At 37.5% G+C, this 20,289-nt stretch overlaps 1 protein-coding gene across 1 annotated transcript in view; it reads right to left on the bottom strand.

Annotated features, from left to right (window-relative positions):
* Nucleotides 1–750: 750 nt before the first annotated feature.
* The window catches only part of TOP2A (DNA topoisomerase II alpha), a 30,788-nt gene continuing 11,249 nt past the window's right edge, over nt 751–20,289 (bottom strand). Inside the window, exons 14-35 of the mRNA XM_082705033.1 lie at nt 19,992–20,102; nt 19,747–19,852; nt 19,546–19,655; nt 19,204–19,296; nt 18,100–18,214; nt 17,618–17,739; nt 16,217–16,365; nt 13,852–14,083; nt 13,486–13,620; nt 13,179–13,379; nt 12,589–12,784; nt 10,995–11,086; nt 10,727–10,891; nt 10,517–10,600; nt 8,477–8,659; nt 8,067–8,157; nt 4,549–4,701; nt 4,187–4,313; nt 4,023–4,066; nt 3,486–3,626; nt 2,841–3,040; nt 751–1,843 (exon numbers count right to left, since the gene is read on the bottom strand). Of these exons, the coding sequence (XP_082561159.1) occupies nt 1,715–1,843; nt 2,841–3,040; nt 3,486–3,626; nt 4,023–4,066; nt 4,187–4,313; nt 4,549–4,701; nt 8,067–8,157; nt 8,477–8,659; nt 10,517–10,600; nt 10,727–10,891; nt 10,995–11,086; nt 12,589–12,784; nt 13,179–13,379; nt 13,486–13,620; nt 13,852–14,083; nt 16,217–16,365; nt 17,618–17,739; nt 18,100–18,214; nt 19,204–19,296; nt 19,546–19,655; nt 19,747–19,852; nt 19,992–20,102 (2,979 nt within the window). The 3' untranslated portion in view covers nt 751–1,714. The remainder of the gene's footprint in view (nt 1,844–2,840; nt 3,041–3,485; nt 3,627–4,022; nt 4,067–4,186; nt 4,314–4,548; nt 4,702–8,066; nt 8,158–8,476; nt 8,660–10,516; nt 10,601–10,726; nt 10,892–10,994; nt 11,087–12,588; nt 12,785–13,178; nt 13,380–13,485; nt 13,621–13,851; nt 14,084–16,216; nt 16,366–17,617; nt 17,740–18,099; nt 18,215–19,203; nt 19,297–19,545; nt 19,656–19,746; nt 19,853–19,991; nt 20,103–20,289) is intronic.

The following is a 20,289-nucleotide window of genomic DNA, read 5'->3' on the forward strand; positions in this document are numbered from 1 at the left end:
GAGAGAGAGAGAGAGAGAGAGAGGAGGAAGCAGGCTCCCCACTGAGCAGAGAGCCCAATGTAGGGCTTGATCCCAGGGCCCTGGGATCATGACCTGAGCCAAAGGCAGAGGCTTTAACCCACTGAGCCACCCAGGCACCCCTAACATTTCTTTCTTTTAAATGATTGTCCAGTTGCCCTAATGTCATTTACTGAGACCCTCAGGTAGTTGTCCTGATTATCAAAATTGTTAAAGAGATCATTAAAAAAATAAAACAAAAAAAGCCAACCACACACATATTTGACACTACTTGCTCATGGGGGGCCAAGGCCTTCTGATGTGAAGGAGAGGGAGAACTTTGTACTCATGTATAAAAACCCGGGAAAAACCTGACTGGCTTTGATTAGGTCATGATGCCTATCTCAGACCTATGACTAATGCCAGGGGCTGTTAGGTAGGTACATCAGCAAATGATCAGAATTTCCCTTCCCTCAAAGGGAAGTAAAGGGGCGCCTCGGTGGCTCAGAGGGTTAAAGCTTCTGCCTTTGGCTTGGGTCATGATCCCAGGGTCCTGAGATTGAGCCCCTCATTGGGCTCTCTGCTCAGTGGGGAGCCTGCTTCTTCCTCTCTCTCTCTGCCTGCTTCTCTATTAGTGATCTCTGTCAAATAAACAAAGTCTTAAAAAAAAAGGGGGGGGAAGTAAAGACGAATATATTTTAGAGTAAGGAAAAGTGTATACTGCAAGAGAAAAAAAGACAATCAATGGGTTGCTATGTTTAGAACATTTTATTAAAGTAAAAAATTTTTAGAATTAAGTGAAATAGAAAAACATAGTAAATATTTACAAAAACATTGATAACACTACTCAAGTCACACACATGTAAAAATGCAGAAATGTTTTACAAAGTTTGTAAATTGATAATTATGGAGATTTCTCAAAATGGATATAACCGCTCACTATTGAGTATGGATGGCAATGATATAAGATCTTTGAGTGAATGTTGCCCCCCACTTTTTTGCAATCCAATGGTCCCTAGAAATTTGCTCTTTGGGAGATTTAAAGTTGGAAACTGCCTGAGGGGACAAGTCAAGAATTGAGATGGTCACAACACTAATTTTCTTCACCCTCTGTGTTGAGGTTATATGGACAGTGTTGAGATTATATGGACACAGCCAGGCTGTTTTTCCTCAGCCTCTGCTAATATTCAAAAGGATATGAAGAATATGAGCAATTTTTCATTGCCTGAGCAAAAATTCAGCACATAAAAGGCTGAGTGGGGATTATTTGTACTAGAACCATAAAGTTCTATCTGATGGAAAATTACCTATAAAACTAAGGTAAAAGAGAATTAATGATGCTCTATCTCATATTTACTGAGAGTAGGAAAGGAGGCAGAGAAGACATTTATAAGAATTTTAGCTTAATGAGTGGTCAATAAACTATATTATGCTGAAGTGACCACACAACTATCTCCAGAGCTCAGAAGAATTTAAAAGCAGATTCTAAAGACAAAAGAGAAGACACTCCAAACATAGACAAAGCAGAGAAGAAAACAATGCCCATGAGGTGATCACTACTTAGACAGTAATAGTGGGCTTGACACACTTCACTTTGATGGTTCTGGATTAAAACCACCTTCCCCAAACAAAATTCAGAGAGAAGAAATTAAGGGACTCAGGTAACTCTAAAACCAGTCTTGGGCTCAATAAGACCATTACTTAAAATAATCACGTTTTAGAACAGATCATCTTCATCTGATTCTTCGAGGTACTTTATAGGTTTCTTTGCCCGTCCTGATTTGGCCCGAGGAGCCACAGCTGAGTCTAAGTCCAGATGGAAGTCCTCACTCTCCGCCTTGGATTTCTAGAAGAGGAAGACCAAGTAATTTGCACAATGTTAGTTTGACAGCAACATTTCATTGTAAAAAATATATCAGTAGACTACAGTTCAAGGAGTTTCTCTCCTTCTAATAAGTACTAAGAAATAGATCTAAGGCAACTCTCGTTGACTAAGTGGTACATATATATACATGTATATATATATATTTTTAAGATTTTTATTTATTTGTCAGATAGAGAAAGCACAATCAGGGGAAGTGGCAAGCAGAAAGAGAAGCAAGCTCCCTGCTGAGTGAGGAGCCTGATGGTGGGACTCAATCCCAGGACCCTTGGATTAGGACCTGAACTGAAGGCAGATGCTTAACCGACTGAGTCACCCAGGTGACCCATAAGCAGCAAGTTTTTAAGTGTAACTTGTTACAACTAGTAAAAGCTAAATAAATTAGGAGATTTATATTTCTTTCTTTCTTCTTTTTTTTTTCTTTAGATTTATTTATTTGAGAGAGTGAGAGAGCATGAGCGGGTGGGGGGAAGGGGCAGAGAGAGAGGGAGAGGGAAGCAGGCTCCCCAATGAGCAGGGGGCCTGACATAGGGATTGATCCCAGGACCCTGAGATCAGGGTCTGACCTGAAGGCAGACACTTAACCATCTGAGCCACCCAAGTGTTCCTACATTTATTTTCTTAAAAAGTGTCAGTTTAGTATTATTTATTTTTAAATCGATTCTTTTTTTTTTTAAATTAAAGACTTTATTTGACAGAGAGAGACACAGTGAGAGAGGGAACCCAAGCAGGGGGAGTGGGAGTCGGAGAGGGAGAGGGAGAGGGAGAAGCAGACTTCCTGCCGAGCAGAGAGCCTGATGAGGGGCTTGATTCCAGGACCCTAGAATCATGACCTGAGTCAAAGGCAGATACTTAGCGACTGAGTCACCTAGGTGCACCCTAAAATGTGTCAATTATTAAGAACAAGTCTTGGTTATTTTTTAAAAACACCTATAGAGAAAGGACTGGCTAGGATAAATACCTTGTTTGTGACTGTTTTAGAAATCATTTTCTCAAAATTAGAGTCAGAATCATCAGAAGTGGATGGTTTCCTTTTGCGGCGAGTTTTGGTTTTGGGGGGATCAGGCTTTTGAGGTACATCAGAATTCAAGCCTGGATCCTTTTTAGTTCCTTTTGGTGCAGCCCCTTTCTTGGCACCTTTAGTGGAGGTGGAAGACTGACCTGCAATTCAACACAGGCATTTATCATGAGGCCACTCTTAGACGAATCGTTCTCACTGTGAACTTTCTTTAGTAAGCTATTGATTGCTTATATTTAATATAGAAAAAATCTAATAGAGCTGAAAATACATTAGAGAATCAAAGTATTCTTAAGCATCTAATTTTTTTTATAGGTTTATGTTTTACATTAAACTTTTGCACTGTTTATAAACTCTGTTCCTGTCACAGAAATGAGCTAGAGAATGCCTGCCATTTTGAGAAACATGGCGATTTTAAACCTTTTGACCACCAATTTTGATTATAAAGAGCTAAATATTTGCTTCCATTTGGAAAAGGTTTTTAACTCCAATATTAATAGTAACTTTTGAGAGTAAAAAATTAAAATTGACTTGTGGAAGCCAGCTACTTAATCCCAATATTAACCCATGTCAAAGACTGAAGCTCACTTTTTCCAGCTATCTTCTTCACCACCACCTTCTTTTTAGCAACAGGGTTTAGGATTTCAGTTTCAGTTGAGAAATCAGCAGCAGGAGAACCTGGAGGAAGTGGTACACTGTCCTCGGCATCATCAGCATCAACGTCCATTACTTCGAACGGAAAGGAAAATAGTACATATAAGCGACACGTAAAAATCTGTTTCCTGCTCAGAATTTCCATTTAAACGCCAAGTCCCTGACTCTTCTAGAATATTTAAAACATACTCTTAGAACTTTGATCTAATTTCTGGATTCTTCATCAGCAGTTATTTTTTGTACCTCTAGGACCCAGCACAGTAAACAGTAAGCACGAGATGACTTCCAGTATATGAAGTGTAGAACCCCTTTCTGTGAACTAACCCTCAAGAATACCATCAGTGTAATGCTAATAAGAACCCACTTTTATCTTCTAAGGCAGGACTTAGATAATGTAGTCAGATTAGAACCCAGCAGGAACCGAGCGTCACAGTGAAACAGACGTTTCTATATTTTTACTTAAATACATACCTGATGTGGCACTTTTCTGTGGTTTCAGTTCTTTGGTAGCATGTCTGGAAGAAAAAAACCAAAAACATCCTGACAACCAATTCTAAATGTGTCAAGTAACAAAGACCGTATCATTGATCACTGGCAACAATCATGATAAAATCCATATTAGAGAACATGCTTACTTTGGGGAAGCTTTGGTCTTAAGTGGACTAACATCTGATGATGGGACAAAATCTTCATCTTGAGTTTTTTCATCAAAATCCGAGAAATCGTCATCTGAATCCAAATCCACTGTGAATTTGGTTTTTGCTATAAAAAACATACGTAGAGCAAAGAATATGAGGGTAACAGAAATAATATTTAATCCACAGATTGATAAAACATTTCATGAAGATCCCAGCTTTAGCTTAATCTCCTAAAAGATATGTCCATTTTTCAAAAACTTAAAATAATTACTGCTCTAAGATATAACAATTTCTGGGATTAATGCCTTGAAATACACTGGCCACTCAGATCTTTCAGCACATTCAGCACTTTTCCTTACTTGCTGCTCTCCGTGGCTCTATCTCTCGTGGAGGGACATCAAAGTTACTTTCATTACTGCTCATATCTGATTCTGAATCAGACCAGGGGTTTCTCTTCTTTCCTTTTTTGATTGGTTTAAATGACAATGTAGTTTGCTTCTTTGTCTTGGTACCTAGAAGCGAGATAAGAATTAACCACCTTTACATGTTCTTTGACTCACTCTTCTCCATCTATTAACCAACCGTCTTTCAAATATGTATTGAGCTCTGTGCTAGTATTGGGAATACAGTGGTGAAGAGAAACGGACATAGTGCCTCTTCCTGTGGAGTTTATAGTTTGGTCTTCCAATTCCATAAATAAATTGTTGTCACCTCTAGTTATGTAGATGTGCACCTACACTGATCTCACCTTTCTCTCAGTCCCACAATGGCTAGTATATACTGCTTTAATTTCCTGTTCTTGATAAACCCCTTGAAGGTAAAAAGCCATGCTCTCCCACTTCTTGTGCCCTCACATTATTTGAGAGTAATCAAACTCATGGGAACATGAAGGGTCAAAATACTCAAATGATTCATTGGTTTTATATGCTAAAAGATCGCTAGCTAGGTTCAAAGTTAAAGGTGTGCTGCATTCAAAGGTCAGTCTATGACTTTGCACAGTATGGCATACTTTTACGATTTCTTTAGTTTAATACTAAGATGTTTCCATTAGTTTTATTCATCTTTGTATGCCCCACAGAACTGAGCACATATTACCTATTAAAAGTAGATACTCAAGTTTAGACATATAGATCAATCGATGCAATAGAGTTGAGAATCCATAAACTCTAAAATTTATGGGCAATTGATTTTTTGACAAGGGTGAAGACAATGTAATAGGAAAGAAGATTTTCAGTATGATGCTGGGACAAGAGGATATCCACATACAAAAGAATGAGGTTGGACTCCTTCCTTATGCCATATCCAAAAATTAATTCAAAATGTATCACAGATCTATAAGAGCTAAAACTAAAACTCTTAGAAGAAAACATAGGGGTAAATCTTCATGACCTAGGATTCAGAAAAAGATTAGACATGATACCAAAAGCACAAGCAACAAAAGGGGAAAAAAAGATAAAATTAGACTGCATCATAATTAAAAACTTGTGGTTCAAAGGACACTATCAAGAAAAGAAAGAGAGGGCACCTGGGTGGCTCAGTTGTTAAGTGACTGCCTTTGGCTCAGGTCATGATCCCAGAGTCCTGGGGTCAAGGCCTGCGTCGGGCTCCCTGCTCAGTGGGAAGCCTGTTTTTCCCTCTCTCGCTCCCCCTGCTTGTGTTCCCTCTCTCTCTGTGTCTGTCAAATAAATAAGTAAAATCTTAAAAAAAAAAAAAAAAAAAAAAGAGGGGCACCTGGGTGGCTCAGTTGGTTAAGTCTTCAACTCTTGATTTTGGCTCAGGTCATGATCTCGGAGTCATGAGAGGAGATTGAGCCCTGTGTGGGGCTCTGTGCTCAGGGTGGATTCTGCTTCAGATTCTCTCTTTCCTTTTCCCTCTGTTCCTCCCCGCCTTACATACCTGTGCTTTCTCTCTAATTAAAATAAAAATCTTAAAAAAAATTAGAATACATAAAGAAATCTTACAACTAACTCAACAACAAAAGATAAATAACCCAATTAAAAACATGGGCAAAGGGTCTAAATAGATATTTTCCTAAAGAAATATGAATAGCCAATAAGCACATTAAGAAGATACTCAGCATCATTAGCCAATAGGGAAATGCAAACTAAAACCATGAGATACCACTTCCTATCCACTAGTATGGCTAGAATGAAAAAAAAAAAAAAAAAAAGACAAGGGATTAACTGTGCTGCTGAGGATATGGAGAATATGAACCCTCATACATTGCTGGAGGGAATGTAAAATGGGGCAGCTGCTCTGAAAAACAGTGTGGCAGTTCCTCAAAAAGATAAACATAGAAAAAATCATATGACCCAGAACAATTCCATTCCTAGGTATCTACCCAAAAGAAATAAAAACATTAAGTCCATATAAAAACTTGTATATAAATATTTCTAGCAGTGTTCACAATAGCCAAAAAATGGAAAAAAGTCAAATACCTATGAACGAATGAAGAAATAAATAAAAAGTGGTACATCCATACTATGAAAAACTATTTGGTGATAAAAAAAAGAGTGAAGTAGGGGCACCTGGGTGGCTCAGTGGGTTGAAGCCTCTGCTTTCCGCTCAGGTCGTGATCCTGGGGTCCTGGGATTGAGCCCTGTGCAGGGCTCTCTGCTCAGTGGGGAGCCTGCCTGCCTCTCTCTCTCTCTGCCTGCCTCTGCCTACTTGTGATCGCTGTCAAATTAATAAATAAATAAAATCTTAAAAAAAAAAAAAAGAGCAAAGTATTGATACATGTCACTACATAGGTGACCCTTTAAGACATTATGCTAAGTGAAAGATACCAGGGAAAAAAAGACCAGCTATTACATGATTTCATTCCTATGAAATGTCCAGAAAAGTAAATCTAGAGACAGAAAGTAGATTAATAGTTGTCTAGGAGGAAGGGAAGCTGGTAGGCAATGGGGAGTGACCATTAAACAGGTAGAGTGTTTGTTTTTCATGGGTTGAGCATACTAAAATGATGGAATGGCACATTTTATTTGTTTTAAAAAGATTTTATTTATCTGACAGAGAGAGAACAAGCAGGGGATGCTGCAAAGAAAGAGGGAGAAGCAGGCTCCCCACTTAGCAGGGAACATGACATGGGACTTGATCCCAGGACCATAGGATCATGACCTGGGCCAAAGGCAAATATTTAATTGACTGAGCCGTCCAGGTGCCCCTGAATGGTATACTTTAAGTGGATGAACTTGGTATGTTAGTATCTTATTAAAAAAAGTAGATACTCAGTAAAGGTATAATCTATAATTCTATTTAATTTACTGAGTGCTACTTATATTCTAGGCATTTTGTTCAACTTTAGGGATAATACAAATGTGACTAAGATGTGCTCACTGTTCTCAAGAAGCTTTATATATTAATATAGAGCCTTATAGTTGGCTAGAAAAGTGGAATTTAATAAACTGTGTTTTCTTTAGATCCCAACTAAGAAACTCAAATTGCCAAATTAACAAACTATTTCAAAATGATCTCTGTCTCTTTTTTTAAAAAGATTTTATTTATTTATTTGACAGAGAGAGACACAGCGAGAGAGGGAATACAAGCAGGGGGAGTGGGAGAGGGAGAAGCAGGCTTCCCGCCGAGCAGGAAGCCCAATATGGGGCTCGATCCCTGGATGCTGGGACCACGACCTGAGCGGAAGGCATGAAGGCAAAGGCTTAACCCACTGAGCCACCCAAGTGCCCCTCAAAATGATCTCTTCTAACATAAATCATATCCAAGGACAGTATTAGGGAGGTTCAAGTAAACTTTAGATATAGCCTTCCATCATGTTACTCAGTAAGGACTTACTAAACATCTATGTAGAATGTACTTGGTAACAGACACAACTTAATCTCAATTCTATACCATTTTACTTAAAATTTTTTCATACCTGGTTCTCTTTTCTGTTTTTTCTCCAACCTTTGTTTCAGACCTTCTGGTTCAATACTGTCTTCTGGAGGGTTCCCTTCAGTGTTTTCATTCTAAAAAAGAGCAAGACAAAGATGGTCAAGTTCTGGTAACTTATAATTTGGAATAATGTAAGGTCAAATATACAAATATTTATCTGGTCAAAGAGTGATTTTTTTCTTTAAATTTTGGTTAAGAGCTCTGAATAAAGGTATGGGTATGACTTTTTCAAGATACTTAAACATCTTAAAAAAATCAGGCACATAGGAAAGCAAAGTTATGATTAGATACAGGATTAACTACAAACTATGGGATTAGAAGTTTTATATCATTGTTTAATTTTAAGCCAAAATAAGTCTTAAGTATTTATGTATAACTTTTCAAGAGTAGTACCTTAATTTTCTTTTTAATTTTCTTTTCTGCCTCTGCTTTCATCTCTATGGTCACTCGGGGGATGACTCTTTTCCCACACGGAGAAGGCAGAACTTCAGCCATTTGTGTTTTTTTCCCCTTTGCTTTCCCCCCTTTCCCAGGAAGTCCTATTTGTTCTTCTTGTTTTTCCTTTGTTTCAACAGCCTACAAAAGGGATAAGAGAAAGAAAGTTTATAAGTCAACAAAGACACTATAAAATCTAGGCTACTTTATAGAAATAGAATAAAAGGCTGGTTAAACTGATTTCAATTTGTTACATTTTAAGATAAAATTTTTTCTTTAATTTATGTATATATGTAATCTCTATACCCAGTGTGGGCTTTGAACTCACGACCCTGAGATCAAGAGTTACATGCTCTTCTGACTGAGCTAGACAGGCACCCCACATCTTAAATCTGTGAATAGCTGTGCCACAACAAAGTATGCCATTGCCATTGAAGATATATATAATTAAGGCCCACTTGATAAGTGTGGACACAGAAGACTGGGTTCTACTCTTGATTCTACCATTTAAGTTTTCTGAAAATAAAAAGGGGAAGCTGTGTTAGGGATAAAATGCATAGATTTATATACACATATTTGTAAACTCAAATTAAGAAGTGAAAGGATGGCATTGGGGAGGGTATGTGAAATGGTGAGCGCTGTGGAGTGTGTAAGCATAACGGTTCATAGACCTATACCCCTGGGGCAAATAATACATTATATGTTAAGAAAATAATTTAGGGTGCCTGGGTGACTGTGGGTTAAAGCCTCTGCCTTTGGCTCAGGTCATGATCCCAGGGTCCTGGGATCGAGTCCCACATCAGGCTCTCTGCTCTGCGGGGAGCCTGCTGCCTCCTCTCTCTCTTTGCCTGCCTCTCTGCCTACTTGTGATCTCTGTCTGTCAAATAAATAAATAAAATCTTAAAAAAAAAGAAGTGAAAGGATGGGATTCTACTTGTACATCCATACTAAAGTGTAATAATATAAAACTGCATGTAAAACATTTTAGTTTAATTTATGAAATGCTTTTTTTTAACCTTAAAATAATGTTAGAAAACAAAACATTAGTGAGATTTAGATAACAAAGTATCTTTTGAAATTGATGAGCTAGCCCTGAAGGTAAACATCTTTGTCCTTTTAGATTGAGTTGGGAGATTGGGTTGGTCTTTTTCCATATTTAAATAAATATTCTTATTCCATACTATTCCCAGTTAGTCAGAAATCAACTCCTACCCTTTTCTCTTTTTGTCCAAAAAGTTCTAGTAGTGTGCTTCTGGCCATCATTTACTTTATTCTAACAATCTGTTCTTTTATGTGTTATCTTGGAATGTTTTCTTATGTCTTATTCTTTCTATTGCTAATCGTGAAATGTCTTTTTTTTTTTTTAAATTATTATTTATTTATTTATTTTTATTTAATTAATTTATTTGACAGACAGAGATCACAAGTAGGCAGAGAGGCAGACGGCGGGTGGGTGGGGGGGGGGGGGGAGCAGGCTCCCTGTTGAGCACAGAGCCTGATGTGGGGCTCAATCCCAGAACCCTGGGATCATGACCTGAGCCAAAGGCAGAAGCTTTAACCCACTGAGCTGCCCAGGTGTCCCAAAAGGTCTTTTTTTTTTTTTTTTTTTTTTAAAGATTTCTTATTTATTTATCTGACAGAGAGAGATCACAAGTAAGCAGAAAGGCAGGCAGAGAGCAGGGGAAGCAGGCTGCCCAATGTGGGGCTTGATCCCAGGACCCTGGGATCATGACTCAAGCGGAAGGCAGAGGCTTTAACCCACTGAGCCACCCAGGCACCCCCCCAAAAGGTGTTTTTAAAAAGATTTTATTTATTTATTTGAGAGACGGGGGTCGATCCCAGGACCCTGGGGTCACAACCTGAGCTTAAGGCAGACGTTTAACTAACTGAACCACCCACGCACCCCTAATTGTGAAATTTCTTGACCAAGAGGTATATTGTTAGAATGTACTATTTCACTAATAAAAACTCTAACATTAGCAATTATAAACTACATACCTCCAGCTCTTCAATAAAAGCAGCCAAGTCTTCTCTCCACAAATCTGATGGACTCTTTCTCTTTAATGTTTCTAGCTCTTGCTCCTTCATAAGAGAGTCAGAAAATTAAGAGTTAATTTATGGGTTAAATAGCATAAATTTTCATGAGGCACAGTTTTTACTTTCACCACTTTAACAACTGAGCATTGTTACCCTCCACCAACAACTCACTTTTTCATTTCTCAGCTTACACAGTTCATCCTTCTTCTCCTTAGTGAGATACCAAAGAGGCATATCAAGAAGGTAGTTGAAGGTTGGCCCAGAATCTCTTACAGAGTCACTCTTTTCAGCTTCATTTTCATTGTCACTCTCTTCATTCTCTTCTTCATCTGGTACCTAGAGGAAAAATTAAAATGTAGCTTTAACAGGAAATTTGAAACAGAGACATTAGATTCTACATAGTCTTCGATAATATAGAACATGCTAACCGAGAATTTACCTTTTGCTGTGCCTCTTTCCAAGCCTTCACGGGATCTGAATCGTATCCCCTCTGAATCAGAACTTTAATTAATTCTTTCTTAGGCTTATTTTCTATTAAAAAATGTAAACAGAAATAATGGTTTTGAGGAATATTTTAGGAAAGGAATAGGTTTTACCATATGAATTCAAAAGACTAAAACTAAAAATTAAACTTTATCTTGCATAAATCTATACATCCTGGTTTACAGAGAAGTCTTTTTCCTAAACCACTGACAAATGTAAATTACCACAATTGGGACAGTCAAATCACATTATGAAATTGTTGATCTAATTATAATTTTTTTTTTTTTTAAAGATTTAATTTATTTATTTGACAGAGAGAGAGATCCCAAATAGGCAGAGAGACAGACAGAGAGAGAGATGAGGAGAAGCAGGCTCCCTGCTGAGCAGAGAGCCCTATGCGGGACTCGATCCCAGGCCCCTGGCTGGGATCATGACCTGAGCTGAAGGCAGAGGCCTAACCCACTGAGCCACCCAGGCGCCCCATCTAATTATAATTCTTAAAAGAACAGGAGGCAATCAAACCTTTATTTCTGATAAGTCTCTACCTCAGTTATGCTCCCTTTTCAAAATTTTAACATTAATTGGGCAATAATTTGTGCCACCAATCCAACTATGTTATACCCATTCCCTTTTTCTAGAGTACCTTTCTTCCAGTGACTACTGCAGTCAATTTATTACACTTTGAGGGATATTGAATTACTAGCTACAAGGTATTTTGGGATGAATTTCTGAGCACCATTTTTTATCAATTAATTTGATACAGATTACATGTGTAGGCCCCCTACATTTTTATACTCAAGACTGCATAGTCCTATTATTCCCTAAATTCTGGTAAACTAGACACAAATCTTACTTTCTGTTTTCTTTGAATCATGTCCATTATCACTCATTTTAGCTTTGCTTTAAGCAATAATTCTAAGAAATTAAGGAGTGCTTATGCTAGTGTTGTTAAAAAATATTCATGTATTTGAACATGTAACTATCAAGTTAAACATTTTTGTGTACGACCAGAAAATTATTCTGTGATCACCAGGAATTCATGTTGCCATGTTTTGGGACTTGCTACTATGACCCATAAGTTAGTTGCCTAGCCTTCCTAGTTAGCACTGGCCAGTGTTGAGTTTTTGTTTTTTTTTTTTAAACCTCCTTACAAGCCAGCTTTTATCAAAACTGTTTCCTTCCTGGTAACTTAAACCCTGACTTAGTTGCTTCTAGAATGTCTTTAAAAATAAATAAATACATAAAAACCCAAGACATGACTCTTTCAGTCTTCCAGTACACAATTTAGCTGTAATATAAACCCTTTATAATCTTCCTTCTGGACTTTTTCTCCCCTCTCAGACTTAATAATTCTTCTCTTTATCAGTTTACACAGGTACCTTTCTATCTCTCTATTCTCTATCTACATGTCAACTAAATCTTGATTTTTCAAGATGTTCAATCTAAGGAAAGCTATATTTTCCAAACTGTAAATGACTAGGTATTTAAAAGAAATGTGTAAAGTTTGGCATAATTGTAGTTTTAGTACAGTTATTGATCTAAAAACATACCAATGATTATTTTGCCATCTATTTTCTCTAAGATAAAGCGAGCCTGATTGTTCAGTTTAGCAGATTCAGCACCAAGCATTCCTAGAAGCCATTCTTTTCTTAATCCATAATATTTAAGCCTGAGTTCAAAGAAGTCTCTTAGAATATCCAACACCGTGTCATATTTCTTTAAACATCCTACATGGTCAAAAAGCACCTAGAAAAGAAAAACAAGATTATAAAGCCAAGAACAGATGAATGGTTTTAGAGAAAAGACTTTATTCTTCAAAAACATAAAAGTATTCCAGGATTTCCTTTTAAAACTGATATTAAACTTTAATATAAACTGAAACATGGGCACCTCTCATAAAATAAGACATACCAGGGACGCCTGGGTGGCTCAGTTGGTTAAAGTGGCTGCCTTCGGCTCAGGTCATGATCCCAGCATCCTGGGATCGAGTCCCACATCGGCTCCTTGCTTGGCAAGGAGCCTGCTTCTCCCTCTGCCTCTAGCCTGCCACTCTGTCTGCCTGTGCTTGCGCTCTGTATCTCTCTCTCTCTCTCTAACAAATAAATAAAAAATCTTAAAAAAAAAAAAAAATAAGACATACCATAGAGTTGCATGTGAGACTAGTTTGGAGTTTGAAAACTTTGTGTAGTCCCACTCTCTCTGCCTCTGCCAGTTTCTCTTCAGTCATTTTCACAACAAACTTCACTGTAGTGTCTGTATGGTATTCCCTATAGTCTGTTATGAGAGGTGGAGTCTTCTCAGTTCCATTCAACATGGGTTCTAGAACCTGTTCTTTATATGTCTAAAGAAAGAGATAATCCTTTTAAAATACAGGCTTAGGAGTATACATCAAGTAGTACAAAGTGTTTCCCTGATCACAAAAATCGAAGAAATCCACAGTAACTTACCTGGGTCCATGTTCTGATCGGAAGCTCTGAGATTTCAATGGTTGTGGAATTAAGAATAGCCACTTCACCACTGATCACGTACTGATTTGGAGCCAGTTCTTCGATAGTACCCTTGAAGTTCTTGTAACTTGGAAGCTAAATTGGTATTTTAAAGAAGATTGGGTTTTTAAAATGTGACATTAAAAACAGAAATCCCAACAGTATTAAACAATAAATCTGATAAACATTAAAGAAATCCCAACAGCATTAAACAATAAATCTGATGAACATTAAAACAATAAGTTTTCTATGTGTCCTCTGACTATATAGTCTACTGAATTGAAGCCAGAGGAAAATGAGGGATCCCAATATACACAGAATAGTTACCATTGGCAAAGGTTCTTCTCCATCCATCAAACGCCTGATATTATTTACAACTTCACGAATATCAAAGTTGGGGATTTTGCAGGACCACCCAGTACCAATTCCTTCAGCACCATTTATCAGCACCATGGGTATAATAGGAATATACCACTCAGGTTCAACACGCTGATTGTCATCATATAAAAACTTCAATGTGTGATCATCTTTTGGTGGAAATAACAACCGAGCCAAAGGGCTAAAATAAATAATCAAAGAATGTTATTTTATAAAAACACTGACTTTGTACTTAACTTGTGAAAAGGACATGTGTTAGCTCATATCTATGCATGAAAATTACTTTGGCTTTACTTGCTGGCTGTAATCATTTAACAGTACTTTCTGTGCCCTTTGTATGTGCCAGTTACTGCAGACATAAAATCTCTAAGGAGCTCACATACATGGAGATAGACAATGTACATACATTTTGTCAGGTGGGGTAAATGCTAAGGAGAAAGAAAAAATAGAGGTGATTGAATGATTGGAGGTGCTAAGGAATGGTAACACTTTCTGAAAGGATGACATTAAAGTGAAGAAACTGAGAGGATGAACCACCATGTGGTTATCTGGAGAAAGTATTGTAAGCAGAGGGACCAGTAAGTAAAAAGCCCTGAGGAGAGAGTGTGACTGGCATGTTTGAATATAGGCAGAGGTCAGGTGTTTTTGGACCAGAGACAGTATGAGATAGAGTCAAAAGATATGGGGAGTGGGCACATAGATCATGTAGGTCCTTTAGATTTTACTCTAAATGAAAAAGTTGGAAGGTTCTGAACCAGAATGATCTATTTAAAAATATTAGTTGGCTGCCATAAGAAAGCAGGATGGTATATTATAGTACTTTAGATAAACGGGGTGCCTTAGTAAATATTGAGAGGGTAGTCAGCTATAAGAGATTCAGGATTGGAGCTGTTGAAACTAGATGAATGGGGCGTGCCTGGGTGGCTCAGTGGGTTAAGCCTTTGCTTTTGGCTCAGGTCATGATCCCAGGGTCCTGGGATCAAGCCCCACATTGGGCTCTCTGCACAGCAGGGAGCCTGATTCTCCCCCAACCTCTCTGCCTGCCTCTCTGTCTACTTGTGATCTCTGTCTGTCAAATAAATAAAAATCTTAAAAAAAAAAAAAAGAAAAAAAGAAAAAAGAGAAAAAGAAACTAGGTGGATGGGTTATCATCCATGGATGGAAGTGAGTATAGCTAGTGGAAAGAGAACAAATGAAGGAGCTTTGGGGCAGGCCAGTAGTTAGAGTCTGGAGAGATGAGAGGGACCCAGGAAAAATGATAAATAAGGAAGAAAGCCAACAGTTTTGTATCTTGGAGGCCAAAGGCCAAATAAAGAAGAGTTTCAAGGAGGATGAAGTGATTAACTAGTTAATGCTGCTGAAAGTTTGAATAAGATGACCGCAGAAAATTGACCATTCATAACGTACTTTCCATAGAGTAAAATTTCAATTGCGGTATTTAGGAAGAATTAAGCTCTTCTTTACTCTGGTCCCAAGTCTACAGCAGGGTTTCTCAACCTGGGCATTACTGGTATTTTGGGCCAGATAATTCTTTGTTATGGGAGCTATCCTATCATTGTAGGGTGTTTAGCAGTAGCTCTGGCTGCTGCCCACTAGACGTAGCACAGCTCCCCTAGTCATGACAATAAAAATTGTCTCCAGACATTACAGTCTCCTGGGAGATGGGGTGGTGGTGCAAAATCTACCCTGGTTGAGAACCACTGCTCTGTATAATTAAAGTGAAGAAAATATAAGAAATTGAAGTAAAAACATGTAGTTTGGAAAGGAAACAATATTTCTCAGAAATTCAAAGGCACAGCTATCAAACTGAAATAGAATTTATGTTCTGTTTATTATAAGAAGTAGCATAATTAAATTTAAGGAGCTAGTTTTTAAAAAATTAATACTGTAAACATCTACATCAAAAGTACATTTTCTGATTAGTTGAATTAAAAAAAAAAGATTTTATTTATTTATTTGACAGAGAGAGAGATGGACAGTGAGAGAGGGAATACAAGCAGGGGGAGTAGGAGTGGGAGAAGCAGGCTTCCTGCTGAGCAGAGCCAGTTGTGGGTTTCGATCCCAGGACCCTGGGATCATGACCTGAGCCAAAAGCAAAGGCTTAACTGACTGAACCACCCAGACACCCCAGATCAGTTGAATTTTTATATTTTTGGTCAACTAAATGTCACATTACTTCAAAATTGCTAATGGCAATTCACTAGAATTTTTTTTTAAAAAGTTCAATATATATATTTTTATTATGTTCAGTTAGCCAGCATATAGTACATCATTAGTTTTTGATGAATTCACCAGAAATTGTAGGCATACCCACCTGAGCATTGTGAAGATGTATCGAGGACTAGCAGAATCCTTGCCACCATGCAGCCTAGTACCAAATTGACCAATGGGCTGCAAGAGGTTCAGATTATTGCTACCCACAAAATTCTGAGCCAAATTGATAATGGTCATCATTAGTGACATCTGGGGGTGGAAAAAGATTAATTAATCTAAGCTGTAGGCTTCTAATAATATATATCCATTATTATGACTAAGCCTCACTATAATCCTGTAAGGTTTTATGAGATATAGATGTTTATTGACTCTTCCTAAGTAATTACATGGCAGATGGCAGATATACCTAAACTCAAGCCTCTGGCTCCAAGTTTAGGGGCACTTGACTTCTAATAATTTCTACCAAGTCCTATTCAACCTTGAAGGCATAGCTCTTCTCTTCACCCTCAGCAGAATGAAATATTTCCTTTTTTGTGTCTAATACTTTACTCATTTCTTTTTTTAGATTATTTATTTATTGTCACTGAGAGATAGCAAGAGAGAGCACAAGCAGGGGGTGGGCATCAGGCAAAGGGAGAAGGAGGTTCCCTGCTGAGTCACTTTGATAGTTGTGTGGGTTGGCTGATTAAATTGTGATTATACCTTGAGAAGGAGCTTATTTGATTTCTTTATATACCTGGTACATGGTAAGTATCTGACAAATGTTTGCTGTGTGAACATTTACTACATGCCCACTATGTTTTGAATGAAAGCAACAAACAAGACAATCATTACATTTAAAGTTCTAGAAACCTATAGACAACCTAGTTCTTTAAAATACAATGAATACAAAAAACAATTTAATCCCAAAATTAAAAAAAGGAATATATGATTATATAAAATCAAACAACTGAGAAATACAAAAAATTGAGAAGTTGTCCTTTTTAATCAACAGAAATCACCAAAATTAATAACTTCGAGCAAACCCTTCTAGGTTTTTGGTTTAAGTAATGTTCTGGCTCTTTTTCTCCCCACTGACAATAGATTATGGATATTCTCAATGTTAGTACACACAGATTTACTTCAGTTATATAACTGATTCCAGGCATAGATGTATCATAATCAATGACAATTTTCCAGTTGATGGACATTTTTGATGTCTAAATTTTGGCATCACAAAGATATATTAAACATCACTATAGATCTTTGAACATAGATCCTTATAGACTTATGAGTCTCCTTATTGGAATATTATTTTTAGAAATAGATTTGTTAAGCCAAAGGTAAGCATATTTATAGTTTGACAGATTTTACCAGATTTCACCAAATTGTCCTCTACTATGGATGAACCAGTATTCATGTCACCAAGTACTCTCATGATGTGTTTGGAAAATGATTTTGCAGGTATTATTGCTATAATGCTTTCTAAAAACATTATGGATTGTATGGATTGTGTGTTTACCTCACCATGATGATAAGAGGACATCTCAGCCACTGACCCAGCTAACTGGGCAACCTTCACCTCTCGCTTGTCATTCCGTTTGAAACAGGTAAACAAAACCTTTCTTTGACCTGGTTTCAAGCCTTCAAAATGGAAGAAGTACAAATATTAGTATCCTCAACTTAATCATTTATGGACATTGATTTCTTTTTTTTTTTTAGCCTATGTTTTTTCTAGCCTTTTTTTTTTTTTTTTTTTAAATTTATTTGTCAGAGAGAGAGAGAGAGCATGAACACAGGCAGACAGAATGGCAGGCAGAGGCAGAGGGAGAAGCAGACCCCCTCCCGAGCAAGGAGCCCGATGTGGGACTCGATCCCAGGACGCCGGGATCATGACCTGAGCCGAAGGCAGCTGCCTAACCAACTGAGCCACCCAGGCGTCCCAATTTATGGACATTGATTTCTATGTATGATAAAAAAAAAGGCTAACATAGTGGAACTTACCATCCACCATAGATGGGATAGATCTCTCATTATCAGAATTTGAGAACAGGATAAGTTCCTTATTTATGAAGTCATTGTATGTCAGATATGTGGTAGTTTGTCCATACAAGTAATCCTGAGGGACCAAAGAGAGTTATTAGATGATCTAATTTTAAAAAGTTCATTGATCTTAACAATGCTTAACACCAAAGGAATCAATCTTTCAGCATATCAATTCTATGATAATTCTTAAGTCCCTCAAAGACACAGATTTATGTAGAAGTATTTTACAGGTTTTTTTTTTTTTTAAGATTTTATTTATTTATTTGACAGAGAGAGAGATCACAAGTATTCAGAGAGGCAGGCAGAGGGGGAGGGGTAAACAGGCTTCCTGCTGAGCAAAGAGCCTGAGTCAGGGCAGGATCCCAGGACCCCGAGATCATGAACTGAGCCAAAGGCAGAGGTTTAACCCACTGAATCACCCAGTCGCCCCTACTGTACAGGTTTTAAAGATAAAGCAAATTTAATTGTTGCACAATTTGGAAAAACTGCACTGCCTTTTAAATTTTTCAGTTCCCATACATTTATGCAGCAGTCTAAATAAGCACATTCATATATAGTTACATATTATTAAATTTTCTTCTGGAGCAATCAGTCATTGTGTTGTAGGATATATAAAAATGTTTTCTTTTAGATTGAGAGAGAGAGAGAGAGAGAGAGAGAGAGAGCGCGTGCAAGCGTGCGGGTATGTGAGTGGGGGTGGGGAGAATCCCAAGCTTCCAGCACAGAGCCCCACAGATTTCATGACCCTGAGATCACAACCTGAGCCAAAATCAAGAGTCAGACATGCCTAACTGATTGAGCCACCCAGGTGTCAAGATGTATAAGATTTTGGGGCGCCTGAGTGGCTCAGTGGGTTAAGCCGCTGCCTTCGGCTCGGGTCATGATCTCAGGGTCCTGGGATTGAGTTCCACATCGGGCTCTCTGCTCAGCGGGGAGCCTGCTTCCCTCTCTCTCTCTCTCTCTGCCAGTCTCTCTACCTACCTGTGATCTCTCTCTGTCAAATAAATAAATAAATAAAATCTTTAAAAAAAAAAAAAAAAAAAAGATGTATAAGATTTTTACCTCAGGAAGGCCAAGTAACTTCCGTTGCCTTCTATCCTCCATGAAATGAGTTAACCATTCTTTCCGATCATCTATCTGTTTCTTGCTAAAGGCCTACACATTGGAGATAAAAAAGATGTCACCAGTATGAACAGTCTCCCAAAATCTGTTGTATAAAAACTAAACAAACAATAAACTGAGTTTCCTAAAACAAATGGTCCCTTTCTCTATGATATGCTTATTAAAAACATTCTATATTCTATAAAACATTTTATTATATAAAAATTTATATGTTTCAATTGACTAACTATAATAGTGATTTAGAAAACTAGAATATATCTATGAAATAGAACTCAAACTGACCAGGCTAATGGCAGCATCATCTTCAGGACCAGAATATTTAAACTGAATACGATGTCTTTTCATATCTGCAAAGTATTCTTTAGCTTCTTTTGATGTGCTGGTGCCCAAACCTATACAACCAAGAATATCAAGTTACTCCATACAATTTTGTATAATAGTATATAACAAAATGAGAAGTACTTGATGGGTTTCCCCACAAACCTTTGTAGTACTTGACTTTCCATTTTTTATGATTTGGAGTAGAACTCTTCCATTCTTCAAATTCAGGAAGACTATAGAATGCCATTTCTTGTTTGTTTTTAGACACCTGTGGTAAAGAACATGTTGCTGTGGTTTTGCACACTGCTGAGTCCCCCCTTTACCATATATCACTGGGATTATATGCATATAAAACATTGAGTAGGGGTCTTAAAATATCCATTATGGTAATTTAAAAGTTAATATACCTTTACAATGGGAGTGATAAATTCTTCCAGAAAACGATGCCGTAGAAGAGAGGGCCAGTTATGATGGATAAAATTAATCAGCAGGCCTTTGATATGGGAACCATCTTGGTCCTAGAAATATTTGGAAAGCCAAAACACAAAAGAATTATTTAAAAACTCAAAAAAATTATGATTGACCTACTGGTGATTTCTCTAAAAATTTTCTATGGGGATTAAAAAAAAGAAAAAGGCTATTTAAATCCACTCACTTAATCTGTATATGTAACACACATGTGATGAATAAAGCTTCAAGTTAAGT

The sequence above is a fragment of the Mustela nivalis genome (assembly GCF_964662115.1).
Source record: "Mustela nivalis genome assembly, chromosome: 17".
Classification (NCBI taxonomy): domain Eukaryota; kingdom Metazoa; phylum Chordata; class Mammalia; order Carnivora; family Mustelidae; genus Mustela; species Mustela nivalis.